Here is a 22,538-nt window from a genome sequence, read left to right as displayed (position 1 = left end):
TAAATAAATAAATAAATAAATGTGCTATAATTATGAAATGTGGGGATATGGGGAAGGGAATACAAGTAGGGTTTATGTCAGTAGCAAATTACAATTTAAAAAATGAACAAGAAACCACAGTATGTTTTTGTGGCGGTGTATCATCTGTTGTAGTGTTAAAGGCTGGAGCTAGAGTGAAAAAGAGCCTTATCTTTTGAGTTGAGGTCCCTGCTAGAAATTAGTTAAATGGGTCTCAGTGGATTGAATTAGAATTAGTTCACTGGATGTAAGGATTCACATGGAAACAGTTTTACATTCATTTTGTTTTCCCAGGAATTCCCTGGCTGGTGGGATCCCCAGCCAGCATTGTTGTACTTGCCTGGACTATTTTTTAATCTTTCTTTATCAGTACTGGTGGCCTGTAAAAAAGTGCTTTGAGACCTTTTGTAGAGGAAGGTGCTTGATATGTCATATTGCAGCTGTTTCTAATGAATAGTACTAAATGGAGACAGATAACTTCCTCAAACAAACTGAGAGTGATCCTTAATATCCAACAAAAGCTTGAAATGCACCAAAACCCAAATTCACTGAGATATTTCAAGCTTGCTTCTTGTTACTTGGGTTTTATTGTTATGTATTACCTCATGCAAGTTTTGTTTCCCATGTGCTTCCCCAAACTGGCCAGATCCTTGTGCAACAGGGCTGGCGCCTTTCCACAGCGGAGAGCGGGCTCTGTGGCAGGCGTTCCTCCACCCCCTGCCGGCCTGCAAATCTTGGGCTAAGGACCAAGTCCCAAAAAGAAAAGAAAGGCAGAAAGTTGCTGTTTGCTATGAACGAAAAGATACTTCACACAAAACCAGGGGTTCACGAAGACAAGCTTTTTACTCATAAGGTCAGGCTCTACAAAATGGAGACAGAGGCCTCTCTGTGGCCCTCTCCTACAGACACCGTGAGGAGTCAGGGGGAAGTCGCCAAGCCAAGGGAAGGAGGTGCGATCGAGCCACTGCAAACTGCTACACACCCTGTCTGAAATCTGTAGCAAAATTAAGCACTAGAAAAGCTTTCACCAGCTGCTGCAGAATTTTTTTACAGGCCTGTTTCAGAGCCCACCAAAAGCACCAGGATGACCCTCATGGGCTTCGCTGCTCTATAGGCAGGGACCTGCCTGTGTCCTGCAGAGCCCAGTGCATGTTCTGCAGGCAAAGCACTGGCCTTTGGGAACAGTGTTAAAAAGACAAAAATATCCCTCCACTTCCCACTTACCAAACTTTAAGGTTGACAAGTGTGATCATGATGATCTTTCCCCACCTCTTCCTCAAATTACATTTATCTTCTTGTCAGGCCTTCTTGTACCTGAACAATAATGAACATGCCAGCAGTCTCAAACTCATTTCCCCAGCCTCCCTAGGAACCGCTCCAAGTACTATCATTTACCTGACCCAGATACTGTATTATTTTGCCAGCGTTTCTCCAGACCCCACTTGATGCCTTCAAAACCCCTACTTCTCAACCTGCACTGTAGCTAGACAGTAGTTGCTATTCTTAAATGCAAGCTTGTCAAAGCAGAACACAGCAGGTATTAATAACTAGCTGCTGCTTTCCTTCTCAAGCAAAGCGTTGAGGAGCTGCTGAAGATGTGTTTATATGATTCTTAAAAAGCAAAGTTCCTCGTTCTCCCTGGAAGCGTTGTTGATTTAATTGAAGAACTCCCCTGGGGGAGGGGGCTGCTTGCGGAAAGGTTACAGCCTGTTAAGAAAAAATTATCTCCATCAATTGTCAGCTCTTTAACCTAATGATGACAATCCTGAATAGCTTGCTCTACTCTGCGAAATTACAGACACCACTTAATTAGATTAATTATCAAAATAGTATTATCATAAAGAGCCTGGCTCTATATTTCATTGCCAGAAAGGCAGGTGCAAAAAAATAAATAAAAATAATGCAAGTTAGTCTGAATGAGATCTGCCACTTACTGAATAGAAACTGGTAGTTGTTGAGTTTCAACTCTCAAAAATTTGTTTTCACGCCTGTTTCAAGGTCTGCAAAATGGGCTTAATAATTTGTTTGTGTTTTGTCTGTTTGTTTTTGTTTTTATGGATACTTGCAATGAATACAACACATGATTGGTTGTTGTGGTCCTTCCAACATGGAGTATTTCAGTACTATGGATCCATCCTTAAAATAAGTAAAGAGTTGCTCTATAGGTAAGTAGCTGAGGCAACAAGGTGGCTATGCCAGCCTATATCAGGTTCCTAGAACTGTGCAAGCTCAAGCTTTCCCAGCTTCTCTAGAGTAGAAAGAAAAGAAAATTAAAAAAAAAAAGGGGGGGGGGGAGGGGGAGAAAAATAAAAGAAAGAAAAGGGAGAAGAAAAGGGAGAAGAGAAGAGAAGAGAAGAGAAGAGAAGAGAAGGGAAGAGAAGGGAAGAGAAGGGAAGAGAAGGGAAGAGAAGGGAAGAGAAGGGAAGAGAAGGGAAGAGAAGGGAAGAGAAGGGAAGAGAAGGGAAGAGAAGGGAAGAGAAGGGAAGAGAAGGGAAGAGAAGGGAAGAGAAGGGAAGAGAAGGGAAGAGAAGGGAAGAGAAGGGAAGAGAAGGGAAGAGAAGGGAAGAGAAGGGAAGAGAAGGGAAGAGAAGGGAAGAGAAGGGAAGAGAAGGGAAGAGAAGGGAAGAGAAGGGAAGAGAAGGGAAGAGAAGGGAAGAGAAGGGAAGAGGGAAGGGAAGGGAAGGGAAGGGAAGGGAAGGGAAGGGAAGGGAAGGGAAGGGAAGGGAAGGGAAGGGAAGGGAAGGGAAGGGAAGGGAAGGGAAGGGAAGGGAAGGGAAGGGAAGGGAAGGGAAGGGAAGGGAAGGGAAGGGAAGGGAAGGGAAGGGAAGGGAAGGGAAGGGAAGGGAAGGGAAGGGAAGGGAAGGGAAGGGAAGGGAAGGGAAGGGAAGGGAAGGGAAGGGAAGGGAAGGGAAGGGAAGGGAAGGGAAGGGAAGGGAAGGGAAGGGAAGGGAAGGGAAGGGAGGGGAAGGGAGGGGAAGGGAGGGGAAGGGAGGAGAGGAGAGGAGAGGAGAGGAGAGGAGAGGAGAGGAGAGGAGAGGAGAGGAGAGGAGAGGAGAGGAGAGGAGAGGAGAGGAGAGGAGAGGAGAGGAGAGGAGAGGAGAGGAGAGGAGAGGAGAGGAGAGGAGAGGAGAGGAGAGGAGAGGAGAGGAGAGGAGAGGAGAGGAGAGGAGAGGAGAGGAGAGGAGAGGAGAGGAGAGGAGAGGAGAGGAGAGGAGAGGAGAGGAGAGGAGAGGAGAGGAGAGGAGAGGAGAGGAGAGGAGAGGAGAGTATACATTGATGATCTTTGTCAAGCCTGTGACTTGTAAGATTCAGAGGATGATGTTTTGTGGGTTTGCAGTAGACACCAAAGCAAGTGAATGTTACATTTCATATTTCCTGCTGAGGAGCATCAACAGTCACATGATGTTCAGGAACAAAAAACAAGCCTTTTTCTGTGCTTTGTTTTCTGATCATAAGCCCATATTTCACACTGAAGATGATATCTGCTGTTACTAGGTCTCTCAGATGTTTTGTCTTTGTTTCAAAGTTGTACAACATTATGTGAACCACTTATACAACTAAAATAATGGTACGCTTATAAAAAAAAAAAAAAAGATAAATTTGGATTTCTCATTTGATGGAAATATGAAAAGAACTGTTCAGAAACTTCCTGAACCTTTGACTTTTTTCCTCATTAAGTGTGGTAAACTGAGAAAGTTCATGGGACTGAAAATCAACTGTAGTCTGAAGAGGCTGCATAATTATAACATCATAGAATGAATCATAGAATGGCTTGGGTTGGAAGGGATCTTAAAGATCATCCAGTTCCTACTCCCCTGTCATGGGCAGGGATGTCATCCACTAGATCAGGTGGCTCAGGGCCCCATCCAGCCTGGCCTTGAACACATCCAGGGATGAGGCGTCCACAGCTTCTCTGGGCAACCTGTTCCAGTGCCTCACCACCCTCTGAGTGAAAAATTTCATCCTAACATCTCATCTAAATCTTTCCTCTTTTAGTTTAAAACCATTCCTCTTTGTCCTAGTACTATCTGCCTGTGTAAAAATATGCTCTCCATCTCTTTTATAAGCCCCCTTTAAGTATTGGAAGACCGCCGTGAGGTCTCCCCGAAACCTTCCCTTTCTCAGGCTGAACATCCCCAGCTCTCTCAGCCTTTTGTCATAGGAGGGCTCCAGCCCTCTGATCATCCTCGTGGCCCTCCTCTGGACCTGCTCAAACAGGTCCACATCTTGTGCTGGGGGCCTCTGAGCTGGATGCAGCACTTCAGGTAGGGCCTCATGAGGGCAAAGTAGAGGGGGACGATCACCTCCTCCACCCTGCCGGCCATGCATCTGTTAATATGTTCCTGGAAAACAAATCATAATAAATGCTATACATTGTTTGAAACTAGGGGAAGGGAGTAAGGGAGAGAAATGAAAGGTAGGTGACAAAAAATGCCACTTAACATAATTTTACTAAACCATAGTTCAAGTAAACTTATTTGATGAGATTATAATTTGATAATTTAGTACATATATTCCATGTTATACATTATATCTTCAATTTAAAATAATAAATACCACCTAAAATTAGTTGAATTATATAAATACATAGATAACTGTGAACATGAAGACACCATCCTGAAGAAGAGTTTCTAGTGGAGATCCACATAGGCCTGATCATTGCTTTTGATTTCTTTATATTGTTTAAAATAAAAATATAAGGATAAAATTTACAGAGGACACAAATAACTGAAGTATAAATAATGAAGTGAAGTAATTTATACAGATAGATCTGCACCTCTTGACTACAAGACAACATTGAACATATATTTGGGAAAGAAGAGATGCGTGACTAGCACTGGGAGCCCATGTGATGCATCACCAGCAGGAATCATGTCTGTGTCATCCCTGGAATACTACATGTGTTTTCATAGCATCAGCACCGGAATTTATGTTGGGAGATCAAATGGAATTAGCAAGGAAGTCAGAAGAATGACTTGAGGTCTTGACAGGACACTTCAGGGAGATACTTCAATTTGATGCATAATGTAATTCATGTTTCAGCGTGATTAGACCACATGAAAGCTTTCTGATTAGAGTGAGATATCTTATCTGGAAAATGAGTGAACGCTCAAGCCAGAAAAACTCAAACTAGAAATGAAGTCTGAGTTTTACCAAGAGAAAAATTAGCCTTTGAACAACATAACCTAAAAAAAAATGGTTTATTTTCTAATTTTCATAATTTTATATCTTCTAGAAAGGAAGGGATGTGGCTTTAAAGACAGGTGAAGAATCTTTAGGCAGAAGACATTAGGTGAACTGGTGTTTATAACTGGTCTTAGGCAGACTAAATTATCTCAAGTGTTTCCATGTAAATCTCTGAATACCCTTTTTCATGTGTTGAAAGGGTATTTACCAGAAATTTTCAGTAAAGTGGATCTGAGACCAACTTATGCCTGCACAGTGGCATCCTTCAAGCCAAGAAGACAGGTCTGTGATGTTTCCTTTGGTTTTCTGCAGAGGTACAGAATAAACAGTATCTGCTGAGATCGTAAATTTAGCTGCACGGCAACTTTCAGGAAAGACGGCAAGAGTGTTATAAATAGAGGCAGGCAAAGCAACAGAGATGATAAAGTTAGGAAAAAACCTCAGCCTGGACCACAGACTAATATTTACAAAAATGTGTGTAAAAATCAGACTATAAAAAGCTGTTGGTGACTAAAATCAGAGTGTTTTATGTGAGTAATATACCACAGGGGAAACATCCAATGGTTATTTGCATCATGACTGACAGTTTCAAAGGTGGGATCCCGTAGATGTAGCCCAACTGTCCTTAATTTTAAGTGGTGCAGTTCTGCTTTGAGAATTTTGGTCTCTATACATGTATATCCATTCCCATCATCAGTGATGATATCCATCTGGTCCAGCTTTGGCTCACTTGGAGTTGAGCCCTGTCTAAGTAGTGCACAAGATTTGTCAGAGTGGCAGCATTTTAGCTGTGTTGAGTTATCCTCAGAGAGAAAATACGTAGCTTAGGAGAGCAAGGTCTTCTGCCACAAGGTAGCCAGAAATAGCTTGTGGTGCACCCAAAGTGAAGTTATACATAAAGCATACACATATATAAAGCATACAGAGCTTTCCTTCGAGATCCCAGGACACCAACACACCTATCCTCAATCCCACAGACACATAGTTATGTGTTCAGCTGGGGTCAAGAAAGCAGCATGGTTTGAGGTTTAAAAAAATATATTTCTCTCTCAAAATATTCCTGGCCAGGTCCATCGTGGTCAACCAGCTCAGTCGCTGAACACTGCTGAGATCTCATTTCTGTTCTGGATTACAGGGCACCAAAACACTCTTCCTTTCCTTGCAGTTTGCTTCCTCACGGAAACAATTTGGAGGCATGCTCAACTTTCAACTGGTAGAAGAATAGGAACCTCCCCATATAGAAATCCCCTTCCTTTCCCACTCCCAGTGAAAACAGTGGCCCCAGTGGCACTGGATTGCCTCCAGTCCTACAAAGGACTTGTTTTTCATGCAGATTGTCACTTCTAAAATTAATGGCCCCATGTATGTGCATGACCAGAATCATACTCATGTCTCCAAGCTGTGGAAAATGACCTCCCTCAGCTTGGGGTGTGAAGAACTGGGACTTTTTGTGTCAGGCTCTTTTGAGTATGTATCTTTGTGTTAATAGTGCCCTTAGACAACACCTATGCTTTCTTACTGAAATAATCCTGGTATTTCACATGAATCAAGTTTTTCATATGATCCATGTCTTCAGGCAACTTTCAGCCCAAGCAAAAAGGATTGAGAGAGGCTGGCTTTGTCTCTCTTTAAATTTGGCAAGTTTTGTGCTACTTGGAAAAAGATGAAACTGTATTTCTTAGATGGGTCTTGGGCATTTTTTGCAAGACAAAGCTCTTTGATTTCAGAGAGAGTTTTCCTGTCTCAGTAAAAGAAGGAGCAGTAAATCCTCTTCTGCTATGAGCATTTGATACGGGTCTCTGGACACAGCTGGTTCTGCAGTGAGACAACTTAGACCCTGAAACTAAGCCCATACCGGATTTCACAGGATCATAGAACGAATCACAGAATGGCTTGGGTTGGAAGGGACCTCAGCATTTCGCCTTGTAATGCCTCTGATGCACCTGACATGTACAAGGTGTATGCACAAGCTCTGCTCATAGCTGTATGATGCCCTTGCATAGATTTATATATTAGACGCTCCTTCTGTTACACAGCCCTCTTGTCCTAATACTCCAGCAAGGATCAACATCCTTCCCCTTACTCAGTGCTGAGCTTTGGCATCCCCCTTTGCAGAGCAAGCCCTGATCAAGCACACAAGGAATGAAGAAAACCATTGCTGCTGTTCTTCTGCATTTATCATACTTATGTTATCAGCCCTCACCTGACAAGCCCCGCTGTTGATCTGTGTGGTGAACCTTGGGGTAGAGGACAAACACAGCCAGGGTTGGTCACAAACCTTACCCAAGAGTGTGAAAGGCCTGGCGAAAGCCAGGCTACGCATGATGTCAGCTGCTAATGGATATTGTGCCGGTGGGGAGTGCTTTCACACCTACTGTGGAGTACATGAGAGAATAATGGCTTGTAGAGCTCCTGGTCCCATGTGGTTATCAGAAAGGAAAGGCTGGCCACCCTCCTGCTCAGCTGCTGCCTTGGGGTTGGTTTGTATGCTTGCCTTCCTGCCCATTGCTGTTACATTTGTATTTGAAACGCTGCAGGGGAAATGGTTAATGAAATAAGCATGCTCCATTTCTCGGTCACTTAAGCTATTTTCACTTGTGTCAGGTTTCATTTTGCAAAGCCCTGATGTTGTGTCTGCAACTAGTCGGCAGTTTGAAGCTTCGAAGAGGAGTTTCATAATGGATCATCCCGTATGTGGTAACACGTCTACAACACCAGACCAGAGTTTCATTTTCCTTCCCTTTAAAACTTCCAGCTGAATTTGACTTTGATTTTGTTTTAGGAGTGAGTGTCCTTTCAGTCCCAGATAACCTCAGCGTGGTATGATCCACTGGAGTAGGCTGAGCCTTCAGCTCACGTTTACAGTTCAGCTGGTTACAACAATTTACATGACAGATAGTTGGCAATTCGGCCCATTTTGTTATCTTCTTGCCTCTTCTGCAATGTTAGATCTCTTTCAGCCTCAGAAGAGCTGTGTGCATGAAAAGGAGAACAAAGTCCTACTGCTGAGACATTTAAATGCCATAAAATGTCACAACATCAGATATGCTTCAAGATCTTAAAAAAGGATTAAAAGTGCGGAGAGTTTATTGGATGCTGACATGCAGTTAATAGCACTTTGCATGCAATGACTTCACACTGTTCCTGTGCAGCTTTAAATGTCATGTAAGTGTATAAATTCTATTCAAACATAACCTTTATTATGGGAGCATCAATAACAGAAAAATCTAATTAAAGGATAAAAGGCTTGGTGGAAACATAACCTTTTTCATATCAGATTGGTAATGAATTAATAGAATTCTGTGAAGGATATTATTTCAGACGAGCACTGACAAGCCCAGAGAAAACACAGCCTTACACAACAAAATTTAGTGGAAGTTCCTCCTCTGTCTTCAGCATCCTATCCTCTCCCTTTGTAATCCTGCATGAATTATTATTCCATGTGGCTGCATCGAAACACACAAAAACAGCAGCTGGACCTTTGAAATCCCCCCGTTTCGTTCGGCCTGAATCATCCGCGCTGGGACACTTGCCACCTTGCCACACTCTATTACGCCCAAGCCCGTGGCTGATGAATTACATCTCTGCCAATTGTCCCGTCTAGCAAATTGCCAGCGTGTGAGGAGGAGCCCAGCATCATTAGCAGCGCTGCGGAGCACCGTGGACACACTAAGTGCAGGGTGCGCTTCTCTCGTTCAGTGCTTCCCCTGGAAAACTAGGCCATGATGTCCTTCAACCCGTAATGAGAATGACTATTGAGAGGACTGTCAATCTGCATAACAGAAGAAATGAGGCTTGACAGCTCAGAAAATTGGGGATAAGTACAGTAGCAGAACCAATTACCGCAAAAGGATTCATTTTTTTCTCCATACTCAGTCTGAAACAACCAGAAATGACCCAGGCCAAAGCTGCTGTCTAATTTTGACAGTATGTAGTTATCTACACCTAGGTGTTGATTCTGGCCTGGAATACTTAGAATTTGATAAAAATCCATTTAGGGTCTGTCTTTCCCTAAACAAATAGTTAAGTCCATGCTGTAAAATGAGATTTGCACTTGCCGTATCACACTGCAGATGGACCATCAGAATAGCCCCCACCCCTTTCTGTTTCTTTTGCTATATCCCTACGGAATCACTGTTTGTTGTTGTTTTTGTTTTTATCTTGTTCTGTGCATTTCCAACCATCAGTTGCCTTTCATCCACACTGATTATTCAGAAATTATTACTTTTCCTTCCAGACTAATTAGATGTTACCAGTCTTCTGATACATCCTGCAGACTGAGGTCTCGTTAACAGTGGCATGGAAGGGTGTCTGAAAAGACCAAGTTTTTCAAGTGCATTCCTCCACGACCCCATTCTCCCTAATGCTGCAGGGTTCCCACATTTTCAGACATGCTTTCTCTGTCAGTCTTCAGCCCCTTTCTTTTCCAGCCCAGTCCTTGCAAGACAATCCTTCCTCCAGGTGCTAGTGCCACAGCCGCAGGGCCCTGCGGTTCATCAGCAGCTCCTCATGGCTGCAGGCCGCCACTGCTGTGACTCCTTCACCCTTCCTTGAATCTGCTCTGCAGGGAGGTGCTGGTCCTGATGCAGCCCCAGTCGGGTTGGTGGCTGCCATTAGGAGAGAAGACAATAATCAGGATGGAAGCAGCAGGTTTGGAAGATGTCAGCACTGGTTAAAAATGAGTGTGACAAAACCACACTTCTGGACTCCCTGAGAGGTTCCCCAAAGGGTGTGTATATTTTGGCATGAGGGCACCCACTACAACCCTGCAATGTCTCTCAACTTGGAGTCCTGTGTCTCCTATTGCTGCAAAGGTGGCAGGGACCAGAGCAGGCTGGTTGGGACATGCCTCTTCTCCTTTTAAACACCCAGTCCTCAGCACTTGCCTCTGCCAGTGGATATGTAAAGAGCAGATACTCACTTGGAAAGTAAATACCTGGCCCTTTGACACTCAGGAGGAGAGTGTGAGAGCACTGCAAGTAGAGCCAAACTTGCTGCCTTCTTGGCACACCATGGATGAGGACTGTCTTGTTGCAGGCAGTCAAGGACAAACAGCAGAAATATCACAGGCTAAAGCAAGAAAAGGAGATTTACATTTATTTTATTTATTGAGTGTCATCATATAAGCTGATAAATACATTGAGGACTTTAAAAGGAAGCCTGGATGCCCCCCAGCTGGGCATCTTTCATCATTGTCGTCCTCTGCCTTTGGAATTGGTTCTCTGGCTTTATGTAGCAGCCATCTGCAGCACAGCTAAACTAAAGACATTTTTTGATGTCAGCTATTTCATGGATACTTTGCCACTGGTAAACACGTTTAGATATATAACCTGCTTTCTGCATTCCAGTTTACAGTCGGGGCTTGTGGGTTTCCATGCAATCCTGTGGGTCCAGCTGGAATAGTTCTGAAATCTGTTTCTGGTCCCATACATTAGTAATGCACGGATGGGTGGGGGTGGTTTCAGAATTTTTGCAGTATGATAACGCCAATAGTATGTGCCTTAAACACATAGAAATATGTCTGAATTTACTCAAAACCACAGACATTATCATGTGGCTTTAACCTATCTACTGTAGCATTGGCCACTGACCTGGACCAGTTTTCCAGCAGATGGTTCAAAGTCCTCTAACTCGTTATGAAAAAGAGATTACTTCAAGCCTTGAAGTATGACGTTTAACCTTCCCATGCTTAGTGCAGTACGCCGTGACTCTGAGAACCTGTGGGGACTCCAGCATCTTTCTAGACCTTGCTGAGTAAATTGACCTCAGCAAAATCCCATCGCTGTGACTACTGCCTACTATAAAACACCTATGGTGAAACACAGTTCAGTAGAACCTAGGAACAGTAGGATCCGAATATCAAATATAGCCATTCTTACAGAGTTACCAATGCTATTACTTGTAGTACAGTTCATAAAATAATTTTAATCTGGTTCTTCTAATGAACAGACTATAAACAGAATCCTAAGTGCTAAGGTCTGATTTTCAGAGAGTTCAGCACTCGGGGGAATGGCATAGATGTCATTTGCAGGTTATATACTTAGGCAATTTGCAAAAGCTGCAGTTCCAGTGTTACTCATTACAGTGTTATTAACTACCTCTCTAGTTTGTATTTGTACAAGAAAGCAAATAAATGAAAAATACAGCACTGCTTGGAAACTGGGCTGAGAAAGGCTTTTTCCATGTAGATTATGGAAACAGTGGGCAGTGATGTTAAAAACACACAGTTCTCCAAGCTGCCCGCCAGTATGGGTGCATGTTATCTCTTCAGAGTCTTACCCCTGGGATCATATTGCTTTTAGCAATGTGCCTCTGGTAGGCAAAGCACATCGCTGGCTTCTGGTGAGCTTGAAACCCACTGCTCCTATCTGATCGCTGTTCCTGCAGTTACAGTTTTCCTCTGGGCTTTGAGCTGCGGCAGAGATTTTATGTGGGAAGAAAATACTACTTTTCTTTTGCCAGCAACCTTTGGGGAGCTGCTGTCAGTGCTCCATCACGTGTGGTGGATCATCACTTACAGGGGATTTTCTCTAATACAAAATAGTTTTTATCTTGAGCTGTCCTGTCAGAGAAGTCTCACCTGTGACACCTCCCCAGGGCAGGGGAAAGAGCTGGATTTAGTCCCTGATTCCTCCTCCAGGACTGAACATATCCTCTCTCTTATACCCTCTTCTGTCCTCCTCTTACAGCTGCTGCAGCCTCCCCGTCCCGAGATGACCAGCGTTGAGCTGCACTCATGCTACAGTGACCAGACATTCAAACGTTGTGTTTTTACAGGGTTGACATCTCTGGTGTTCTTCATGCACTCAGGCTCTTGCTATTTGTGAGCTATTCATGGTTAAAATCACATTTGAAAGAGTGCTAGAAAAATGTTCAGTTAGCAAATTGATACAGCTCCTGTCAAGAAAATAAACCTCATTTTGAATCAAGGCTCAGGACAAATGGGGTTCTTCCTCCCCCCATTCCAGTTTTTGATCCTGCCTCCTTCACTGAAGCATGGCCACAGCCTGCCAGTTTTTGCTCATGTCAGAACTATGTTACTCCTATTGTTAGAGTGAATGAGACAACAGAAATGAACGCAAGAGTAAAACGTATGGCTTTCTAACAGTATGAAGAAATGTAAGCCCAAAGTACTACACTCTAGGGAAGGACACTCAGAAAATGCTGTTTCTAGTCCTGCAGGCTGCCTGCTGCCCGACACCAGTGTGAGGATCCCTGAAATGCTGGGACAGCCACTGCTCGGCTGGGATGCTCTCCACACATCTCTGCAAGGAGCTTCCTACCCAAGGCCCTGCGCTGGACCAAGAGGTGATCCCTTATTTCTCCATCCAAAGAAATTTGGTTTTCATTTTTCAGCAGTCCTGGCACAAGTACCAGTACCAGTACATTACGCAAATAAGAAGATATTTGAAGATTTCATTACACAGCGAGACTTGAGGATTGTAATTCTTGTTTGTTTAAGGACATACCAAAAACACAGCAGGTATCAGTTCTGGAGTTAGGGGCAGAGGCTGAGACCTAGAGCCAAATCCTAGGGTTTTCTGTAAGACTCTGGAGGTTTTTCTGATCAATAAAACAATGTCTAGAATTAAAAGAAGTGCTCATGCTGTGAGCCACAGCATAAAACCTGTATTATGAGTATAACAAAATCTTTTTCTATTCTCTTACTAGATGGTAAAGATACTTAAGTCCCCAGGACTTGGGACCCCAAATACGCATGCTTACTTTATAACCAACTGGCAGCATTTATACTTTAAAGCCCTCCTCACCAGCCACTAGCACACCGAAGTATGACTGCTGGATATGTGCCTCTGAAAAACTATTTAGGCATTAATGTGCTTTGTAAAGCCTCATGTACATGACACTCAAATGCAGAGTGTTGCCTTCAAAAGATGTGCTGTTTATATGGCAGCTTATTTCACTCCTAGCAGGCTTCTGTGGGGGTTATTTTTTCTGCGGTGGCACAGTATGTTTCTTCTGCTACTTCAAAATGTGCTAGGTGTCATTTCCTCCAATTTATCGATGGAGGAAACCAAGGGACAGAGAACAAAACCCAGCCTTTGTGTTCCTGCGCTCCGTTTCCTGGCTGTGCTGGTTTCCTTCTCCCCGCCGGTTCCCAGCTCCCAGCACAGCGCTGTGCCCTCCGCTCCTCCACATTCGTCTGCGTGGAAATCAGCTCCTAAGGAAACACCTAGCCTCACTCAGACAGCCCTTCCAAAGACTGCAGGTGGCTTTAGCGAGGCTGGATTGCTGTCACCTGAGCAGGAGAGGTGTGTGACAGCTGACGGCACCTGGCTGTGAGACCCCCTCCTGCTGCAGAGCAGGAGCTCCTCAGAGCTGAGGTGTCAAGGTGGCACAGGCAGCTGGACACAAAAAGCTAAATTAAAAAAAGAGTTCACCGTCCACACCTCACCTGTTCCCCAGCACTGCTGCCCGATGCGCCATGCTAGGTATTGTCATGGCAATATTGACTGGCATGCTTTCGTCCCAGGGGACCGGTAACATCTCTGGAAAGCACTAGGGGTCCTGTAGGATGCAGCTGAGGCCATGCCATCCCCTGGGTGCCCTGGGCTAAAACTCTTTAATTATTTTTTAACATCCAGCTCCGTGTGCCTTCCACCCCACTCCCTTCTCCTCACTGCCACCTTTAAGTCCTAAACCACTTTTCCAGCTCAGTGGGCAGCGATGGATGCTGTCCATTGAGCACAACAAACCCCATGCCTATGAGGACTTGTTGTTGCTCTTTACTTGAGCTCTGTTTCTAATCTTTCTGTCGTGCTTTTTGCTACTCTGCCTTTCCACAGCCACCCAGAGAACAGAGGTGATGAGTCAGAAAGGGAAGTTTAATAGTGTCCAGAAACAGAAATAACCAGAAAACCTCAAAGTTTTACTGCCTTTTTCTTACTGAGGACAAACAAGTTGCAATGAAAAAAGAGAATCACATGGGTTAGTTTTGAAAATTATCGAATGGACCTGTCCAACAGCTCCTTTCAAAACAGGGGAAAAAGGAATCAGGTTGGAGGAACTGTGGAGATTTTTTTTTTTAAATGTTTACAGGAATTCAAATGACTGGAGGTCATTACAGGATACAGGCAGATCTATGGACTTTTAAACCGAGTTATTAAATATTCTGTTTAGCAAGCTTAATGGGTCAGGCTGAGGAGGTGTGAACAGAAGACAAAAAAAGCGGTGAAGTCCTACACCCGTTAAAGGCAAAAGCAGCACGCTGCTGACTTCACAGGTTTCAGGACTTTGCTCATGCTATTGATAGCCCATGGGCAGTCATCCTCTGGTAGCAGCTCTCCAACCGCTAGCTAGTGGTGATGAAATGAGTTCACAGTGAAGGACGTGCATGTTGTGCTGTAAATACAGCTATATGATTGCCCTTTTTGCAAATACTACTCTTTATATTCATTTTGAACCTTAACACAGATGTAAAACTAGGTAGGCCAAGGCTTAAGGAAAACTTGTTACACTGTGCACAAGCCATTCAGGAGTCTCCTTGACCTGTGCAGCAATCAATGCACATAGCAAGAAGAAGACTACGTTCATGCACTACAAAAACTAGGAAGCCATACAAATGGACAGAAAACTTCAGAACTGCAAGTCTGGAAGATTGGGTCCTTTCAGATTTGCTCATTTGATCAGTAGGCCAGAGTTAAAATTTTCAGTCAGCTTGGAACTCACTTCCATTTTTCATGCTGGCAACTCTGAATCATCTCTCTGCTGCTTCAGCTTCAAAACAGGAAAAAGTGAATATGGTAACCAGCCATGGAGTCTTATAAAAATATTTCTGTGCTGTATGAAGTAGCTGAAAAAAGGCTTGACTCATCCCGTGAGCATCTTTCACTGTGCCCACATGGGCAAGCTTGAAGTTGTGTGGGGCACCCACCTAGTACTCCTTGTTGCAGCAACACAGGAACATGAAGAGAAGGTACAGAAAAAAGGGATCAGAGATGGTGGGGGGAGTTTGCAACACTGTGCATCAATTCTGATCCGGTTTACTTGAACAGGAAGACTACCTCTGAGAGCAGAAAGGCCGCAACTTCACCAGAACGTATCCCTGAACTCTGTTTTGAATGGTTTTGCCCTTCTGGTGGCATAAATAGGCAGAAGAGTCCCTCGGGAAGTGTCACAGGAGGAATTCTCGGAGGACTGAGCTGTCTCCTGCAGCTGGCCGGTGAGTTCAGAGGATGAAGGGCATTATCCTGGGCTCTGAAATTGCATCTCCAGTGGCTGCTACATACCACATCAAGCACAACTGATGAAAAAGGAGGGTTAGGCAGGAGGAACAAAGATGAGGTTTGTATTTTATAGAGCTGCTCCTTTTACAAGAAGGCACCGTTTTACCCTTTTTCTTGAGTTTGAAAATGAACTCACTCTTAGTGTCTACCCGGTTAATAATCCATATGTGAAATTTTCCTTTCCCAATTAGTATTTTCTTTTAAATTAAGCAATATGTTGACTTATGTCTCTGTACATACCCATACACAATCACTGGTTACTGGAGCCAAACAAAAGCTAAAAAAGCAGTCGGATAAACAGTCATTTGCGTGCTGGCTCCATCTTTAACAGTTCTGAACTATGTAAACAGTTCAACTGCATTACAGCGCATTTAAGCAAATAAAGGCAAAGAAAAGTGTAAAGTCAACCTCCGATTAATTTTATTTGGAATACTTCACCAGACCTTGGGTGTTTGATCTTCTATATAACCCCAAAAAAAAAAACACTGTCAAAAGGGACTAACAATGAAAATAAATTGCATTGTGGATGCAAAGAATGCTTTTAAGAAAGTACAACTGAGAAAAATATGCTAATAAATTTGGTTTTTAAATTATCATTACTGGGTTAACAATAGAACCTGATACTTTGCTTGCAGGTGTTTATCCTGCATTCTCTTAATATGCAACATGTAAACTCCCTGAAGGATTTTTAGCTACACATCATCTTTCAGAGTATCTGCTTGACTGAGTTCATTTTAAGGCTTTATGGTACATACGGATTTGGAGTGAGTATTGAATAATGCACAAAAGCAACCTCCATTTTCTGGACTTAGTATTATACTAGAATCCAAAAGTATTTAAATTATCATTCTGTTAAATGCATATATTTTAACTTTTTGTTTGTTTGCTTGCTTTAAGCAGGTACTATATAAGGATATTTCTCCAGAAACAATATTAATTTGCTTTTTAACAAGAGTCAACAGGATCAGAGGTGTAATATATATCGTAGAGTTCAATATACAAAATCTATCAGCCCTAACTCATGTATTATTCATCTTTAACTTAATTTTTTTTGGCCTTAAAGTGAAGAAAAAAACACCAAACAACCTTATTTGTGTTTAATCCTTTCAATGTTGACCAACGTCTTTCAAGGATGCAATGAACTAAGCAGGAATATATAAATAGTAAGAATGCCTCAGCCATTAATTCTGATAGCCTGGCTGAAGAAAGAGGATCCACAGAAATGCTTTGTTTGTTATATAAATTATGTAACTACGTAAATGCCAGGCAAACGATGGTGGGCAAGGGCTGCTAATGGAGTTTCACTGGCTTTTAGGTCTATAATGCTAACTGTACTGATGTTTTTCCAAAGCCCACGCCTTTCAATTAGGACTAAAAGTCAGTGGTAAAATTCCAGTAGCCTAGGTTTGGATTTTCTGATGAAGTGAAACTGACCTTGCCTATTTATGGCCCAGCTGAATCTTGATGTAACAGTTATTTTCCTGTAGATAATTCAGGAATAGATTTGACCCCTGAAGACTGATTTCATACTGTCTTGGAGTACAGTTGGCAACAGCCAATTTTGTGTTGCTTCCCATCAACTCCATGTGCCATCGAAGACTTGCAGCTGATAACGTAGAGAGGGACTGTTCACAAGGCAATGCTAGCAGGTGTTCACCACAGGTTAAATGCTTCATTTTGTATGACATGAAGTAGAACTCATTTCTGGCAGGATCATAATATTGAGGCATATGATCTGTCACTGGACACGGAAAGAGCTTACCACCTTCTAAAACTGCTCCTAACCTATTCAGTTTGACATTTAAAAATGCAAGCTAAGATGTGACATTTATTATGCAAATTGTTTTTATCATTCTTTTCCTTTAATTTTATGAAGACTAGAAAATAAATTTAAGTTCCTAATAATTCAGATGAAGTGTAAGTATACTGACGTTCTCAGTCAGAGATCCATTGACTTTTCCACGATGTTATATACATGTAGATGTTCATTACAACCTAAATGCAGAAATCGGATCTTGAATTGGTTAAACTAATCAATCCATGTAGAATGCCTGTCTTGAACTGCTCTAATTAAAACAATACTTACAACAGACATCACCACCTTCCCCTTTTTCCCACTACTGAACAAAAACTGCATTTTAATCTCTTTAGGATTTTGCTTGTTTTTCTTCAAATTTATTAGCTTCTGTAATTATATAGTCCATTTTATTGTTAAATCAGAAACAGTAAGAGAACACTCTAGGTTGGTATAGTCATTTTACAATGAGCATATCAGCTACAATACCTTTACCTAATGTTGTCATAAAACCAAACAAACAGAACCAGAACAGCAATTTTTTGACAAATCTGCTTATTGAGATATCGCTTATTCTGTAAGGAAGAAAATACTTGAAAAATAAAAAAGTTAAAATTTAGTTAAAAGCTTTACTTGTTTGGGAGCAATCTCATAAAACTTTTTAATATGAGCACTTCACTTCACAAAATGAAAAAAACTATTTACAACATTTTGCTTGCAGTTTGGTCACATTATCTACACACATTTGCAGAAGATCTTAGGCAAAATAGGTATGTATCTTTTTCTGACATAGGCTATCAGATTGATTGCACATTTTCCTTTTACATAATGGCTCTCCTATAGTGCACTGAAGTCAGTGATCACTGTCTAATTACATTCTCATTTTAATTTATGGCTCAACAATATAATCAATACCACTTCAAACCCAAATATCTGACCGGCTGAATGACATATAGTGTGAAACATGTGGATCCTCCTTTCTTGGACCTCATTTTCAAGTTAGGTGCACAATAGTTCACCTTGCTAGCACAATTACCAACCTGTGCGAAGAAATAAAGGACCTGTACATCTAATCTGTTTGAAAATCAAGGCATCTTGTCAAATTCTGTGAACTGTTCTCCCTCTAATTACAGCTCATTTAAGAAATGTTCATTTCCCTATGGCACTATAATGAACTTTTCATCACGCTATTACTGAATTACAGTATCTTTTACATATATACTATATTTTGGCCAATAACGTAATTTCCATGTTACACAATATCATTGCCTTCACAAGCAGAGTTGCTACATACATTCACAGTTTCAATAGATTGTAATTAGCTTCTCCAGTTGTGCTTTGAAAATCCCAAATATTTTCCAACAGTAAGTGCAAAGCAAATGTCCTATGCAGCTACAATTGGTCACAGAGTTATAAACTCCATAATTACGAGAAGAGCATTCTCTCATTCTCCATTTTCATCACCTGCTTTTTCAGGTATAACCTCCAGGCTTCGACGAGGTTTTGAGATTTCTGTGTTTTCAGTGCCTGGTTTATTAAGTCCACATGAAAGAGTGGCATAATGGATTTGTTTCAGATTCTCCAGTGCTTCATTTTTAGCATATTTGAGAAGATCAGCTTGTCCCTGCAAAACAAAAACACTGTTAGAATACAGAGTTGATAACAGGATTCTCTTTTCCCCTTTTCCTTCTGTTTGTTTCAGATTAATGGAATAGTTGCTCTGTTCAAAATAAGTAAATAAATGAACATGGATTATTACTTCACGTTTGTAAGTTGGTAACAACCAAGCTCCTTGCTTGCTCTGGAGCCAGCTGATTGCATAAACAAAGGAACAGGGATCATTTCTATCTAACAGCTGTCAGGAAAGTAATCTGTGCTGTATTTTTAACCCATGGGGACTATAAGTGTTTCTGCATGGAGAAAATTGTGAAGGCTCATTTTTATACTTCAGGGAGCAAACTTTTTGTTGCTGTTGTTGTTCTTCTTCTTTGACATTTTTTCCCTAGCAATGTGATTCATTTAGTAGTAGCATGGTAAAGAATCAAAGTTTGACAAAACATAAAAAGTGAAAATAACATGCCAGGAAACAACATGTAAAAAGCACGGTGATGACAGAGACCTCACAGGATTGCTTGCTACCCTTCTTTGCTTGCAGTGTTTCTCTTCACAGTAATTAAGTTTTAAGTAAAACTGTAAGAGAAACTGTCCCAGACTCAGGTGATTTGGCTCTGTCCTGTATTATTAGCTACTCCATCTCTTTGTACTGATTAGAGCCCTCTAACTGCAACAACTCTCAGCAGCAGACTGGGGACTGCCTTCCCTGCAGCCCTTTCTGTCTACCCTGCCCATGTGCAGGGAATGGACAAGCTCATGGTGCTGTGCCTGCAATCCCAAAGGAGAACGGTCCCATGGCGTGGAGAAAATCAGATGAGGTTTCAAAAATACTAGATCTTAAACTGTGTCGTTTCCAACCGAAGGGGCAGAAAACAAACACATATACACACACAAAAACAGGTACTGTAGTTCCTTGACACTCTCAATTCATATAATGCCTAATAAGGTACGAACTCTGACTGCACCTTTTCCTGTAATTGGGGGATTCACGCTTTTCTCATGTAAATTCTCCTGATTGACACCTCTCTTGAAGAGATGCTAACTTCTCTTGTAGAGACATAACTGCTCCATTGCCTCTCTTCCTCTGCCAAATAAGACTGAAATCCAACTTTTTGATTTCAAAAATAAAGAGTTACAATGGCAATCAGAAAAACATGTGTGCACTCACATTGTGCTGTTTCAACCTCACTTCTTTAGCAAGGCAGAATATAAATACTACCCCATGAAGTAAGCAGAATTACACATTTGAAGCACACAAATTCGAAACATATATTGCTTTCTACCCCCTACCCTTATCCAAGGCTATAATTGCTAGGGTGTTTTTTTCTGATTACCAGACAGGAAAAAATCTAGAAGTACACCAAACATAGCAAAAGCCTCAGTAATATTTTCTTCTAAGGAAAACCAGGGAATCTTTTTTTTTTTTTTTTTTTAAATATTTTTTCCAAACTGACAAACAACTAAAAGCTAATTTAAAACACTCCAGCAGCCTAAATGAGTCATATCTGGAGTGCATCTGTTTCTAGCCCAAGTTCTGTTTTACATGGATTAGTATAATATACTTCTGGAACTTTAATCAAGTTGTTTATTATAGGCAGAGCTGCTAGCAACAGTCTATTAATAAGGTTGCCTAAAACTCCCCATTTAGAAAAAAAACCCTGCTGTCAGTTGCTTATATGCTTGCCAAACTTTTACTACTTAAGCTGATATTCTCTACGTAGGATTTTTGCCACTAGCAGATTTTATTATTACTGTTTAATATTATTCTTTAACCTCATCCATATGGCTCATTCAGTTCTGAGAATAAAGACAGGAAAATGCTGTCAGAATTTTTTTAACAACCTTCCATCCTTCCCCCCCACCTCCCACTTAGGGTAGGGACTTGCAATTCAAATGACTTAAGGAACCCATGGCTGCAGATCCAAGTTATGAGCTTTTACCAAACAAAAATCAGATTTTGAGAGTGGCTAATACAATCACGCAGGATTTCTTTCTTGGTCATTCTTCATCTCCTGACAGCTCCAGCATGTGGCAAGACAATGTGTATTCCGTTCTCACACAATAAAAAATATGCGCTAGAAGAAAACGGTTGGTTTTTCCTGTATAGCTTCTCCAAGTTGTCCTACCACCAGGATTTGGTTACCAATGCAGGCAGCCCAAAAGTCAGACTGGAGGAAGGAAAGGAAGAGCCTGGAACGGTGACTTTGGCAAGGAGCAGATGGAGAAAAGGAGTAGGCAAAGGGCAACCTCTGGGGCTGAACTGGCAAGGAGTCTATGACTGCAGAAAGTGAAGTTGGATTGTATTAGGCAAAGTAGTGACCAGGTAAGACCGAAGGAGATCATGAATTAGCAACAAAACTATGAATTCTGTGAAGGAACACAGAGTTTAGACCGAACTGGACAAGGTGAAAAGGAAAGAAGGAGACAACAATTGGGACTGGAATACAGAAAGAAAACAGATCTGACAAAAACCACCATGTTGAATGAAGCCTGGAAATGGTAGTCAAGTAGAAGGACTAACAATTCAAAAAAGAGTGAGAGAACTTGGCAATGAGATTAAAAGTTGGTGAGAAAGAAAAACAAGCAAAAATGCACAACAGACAGAATACTGCAGAACACAATGAAATCAGGTAAAGTGATGGGGAAACTAAAATTAACACTCATCAGGAAGCATCTCTGGAGAAGAGGGGACAATATGAACTGGAAAGCAATAGGAAAAACTGCCAGAATAGAAAATTAGGTACCAAGTGGGAAAAGAGCACCGGATGGAGGAGAGAGGGGAGGTAGGAAGCCAGGGGTTGGCAGGAATGGCTTGGTTTTCAGCAGGGAGCTGCGATCATCTGGACAAGACTGAGGATGATGAACTCCATACACAAGAGTAGATCTGGGATAAGAGCCTGGATTATTAGAGGCAAGAGGGGTTCAGACTAAACACATTTGGCCTGGTGTTAGTCAAGTTTAGACTGGGGTGAAATAGTAAAATTAATCTGTGTCCATTAGATAATCTCTTCTCCGACACTCAGAATGAAGCAACTGATTTCTGAATGCCTCTGAACTTAGAAAAGCATTTGTGAAAACAACTGCGTTGTCATTATCTACCAGCGTGTCTTGAGCCAAAGACAAAGTAAGAGCCACCCAGTGCTACCAAAGATAGGCCCTAGCTCAAGCGAGAGAGGTCTGTGCAATTATCCGAGCTCTGCTGATGTGCCATCATGAAGCCATACGCTGAGGGAAAAAAAGTATGCATCTTAAAAATTCAAGCTGTAGTCACAGTGAACACTTTTGAGCACAAAGCATTCGAAAGGCAGAAAAGTTGAAAAGTCATCCAGATCTGACAAACTGCCACCAATTACGAAACCTCACAGACCTTCCTTCTAGCTGTTTATCAAATTTCTCTTGTCCAAGGGGTCTCAAGAAGAAGTGTTTTTATATCATAGCTTCTGAAAGGTAAATAAAAGCAAAACCAACATTGTTCCTATCTGTTCTCTTATCTGTGAAATGAGATACCACGTCAGACAATCTGACAGCGTAACTGGAACATCTGAGCACAACTGCCTTCTCAATCTGGTATGTGTTCACTCATGATTTTTGGATAACAGATTCTCCAGTGAAGTGTCTGAACATTAAAGTACTGTATAGATGACATCTGAAATAACTGCATGAGTACCTTCTCCCCCAGA

General features: G+C 41.9%; 1 protein-coding gene across 1 annotated transcript in view; it reads right to left on the bottom strand.

The window, feature by feature from the left end:
* Window positions 1-15,842: 15,842 nt before the first annotated feature.
* PLCL2 (phospholipase C like 2) overlaps window positions 15,843-22,538 on the bottom strand; it is a 103,596-nt gene continuing 96,900 nt past the window's right edge. The window contains exon 7 of the mRNA XM_082754742.1: window positions 15,843-18,868. Coding sequence (XP_082610868.1) covers window positions 18,689-18,868 — 180 coding nt within the window. The 3' untranslated portion in view covers window positions 15,843-18,688. The remainder of the gene's footprint in view (window positions 18,869-22,538) is intronic.

The sequence above is a fragment of the Aythya marila genome (assembly GCF_965140915.1).
Source record: "Aythya marila genome assembly, chromosome: 2".
NCBI classification, from domain to species: Eukaryota; Metazoa; Chordata; class Aves; order Anseriformes; family Anatidae; genus Aythya; species Aythya marila.
The sequence above is the reverse complement of the archived record's forward strand: the minus strand, read 5'-3'. Positions and strand labels throughout refer to the sequence as shown.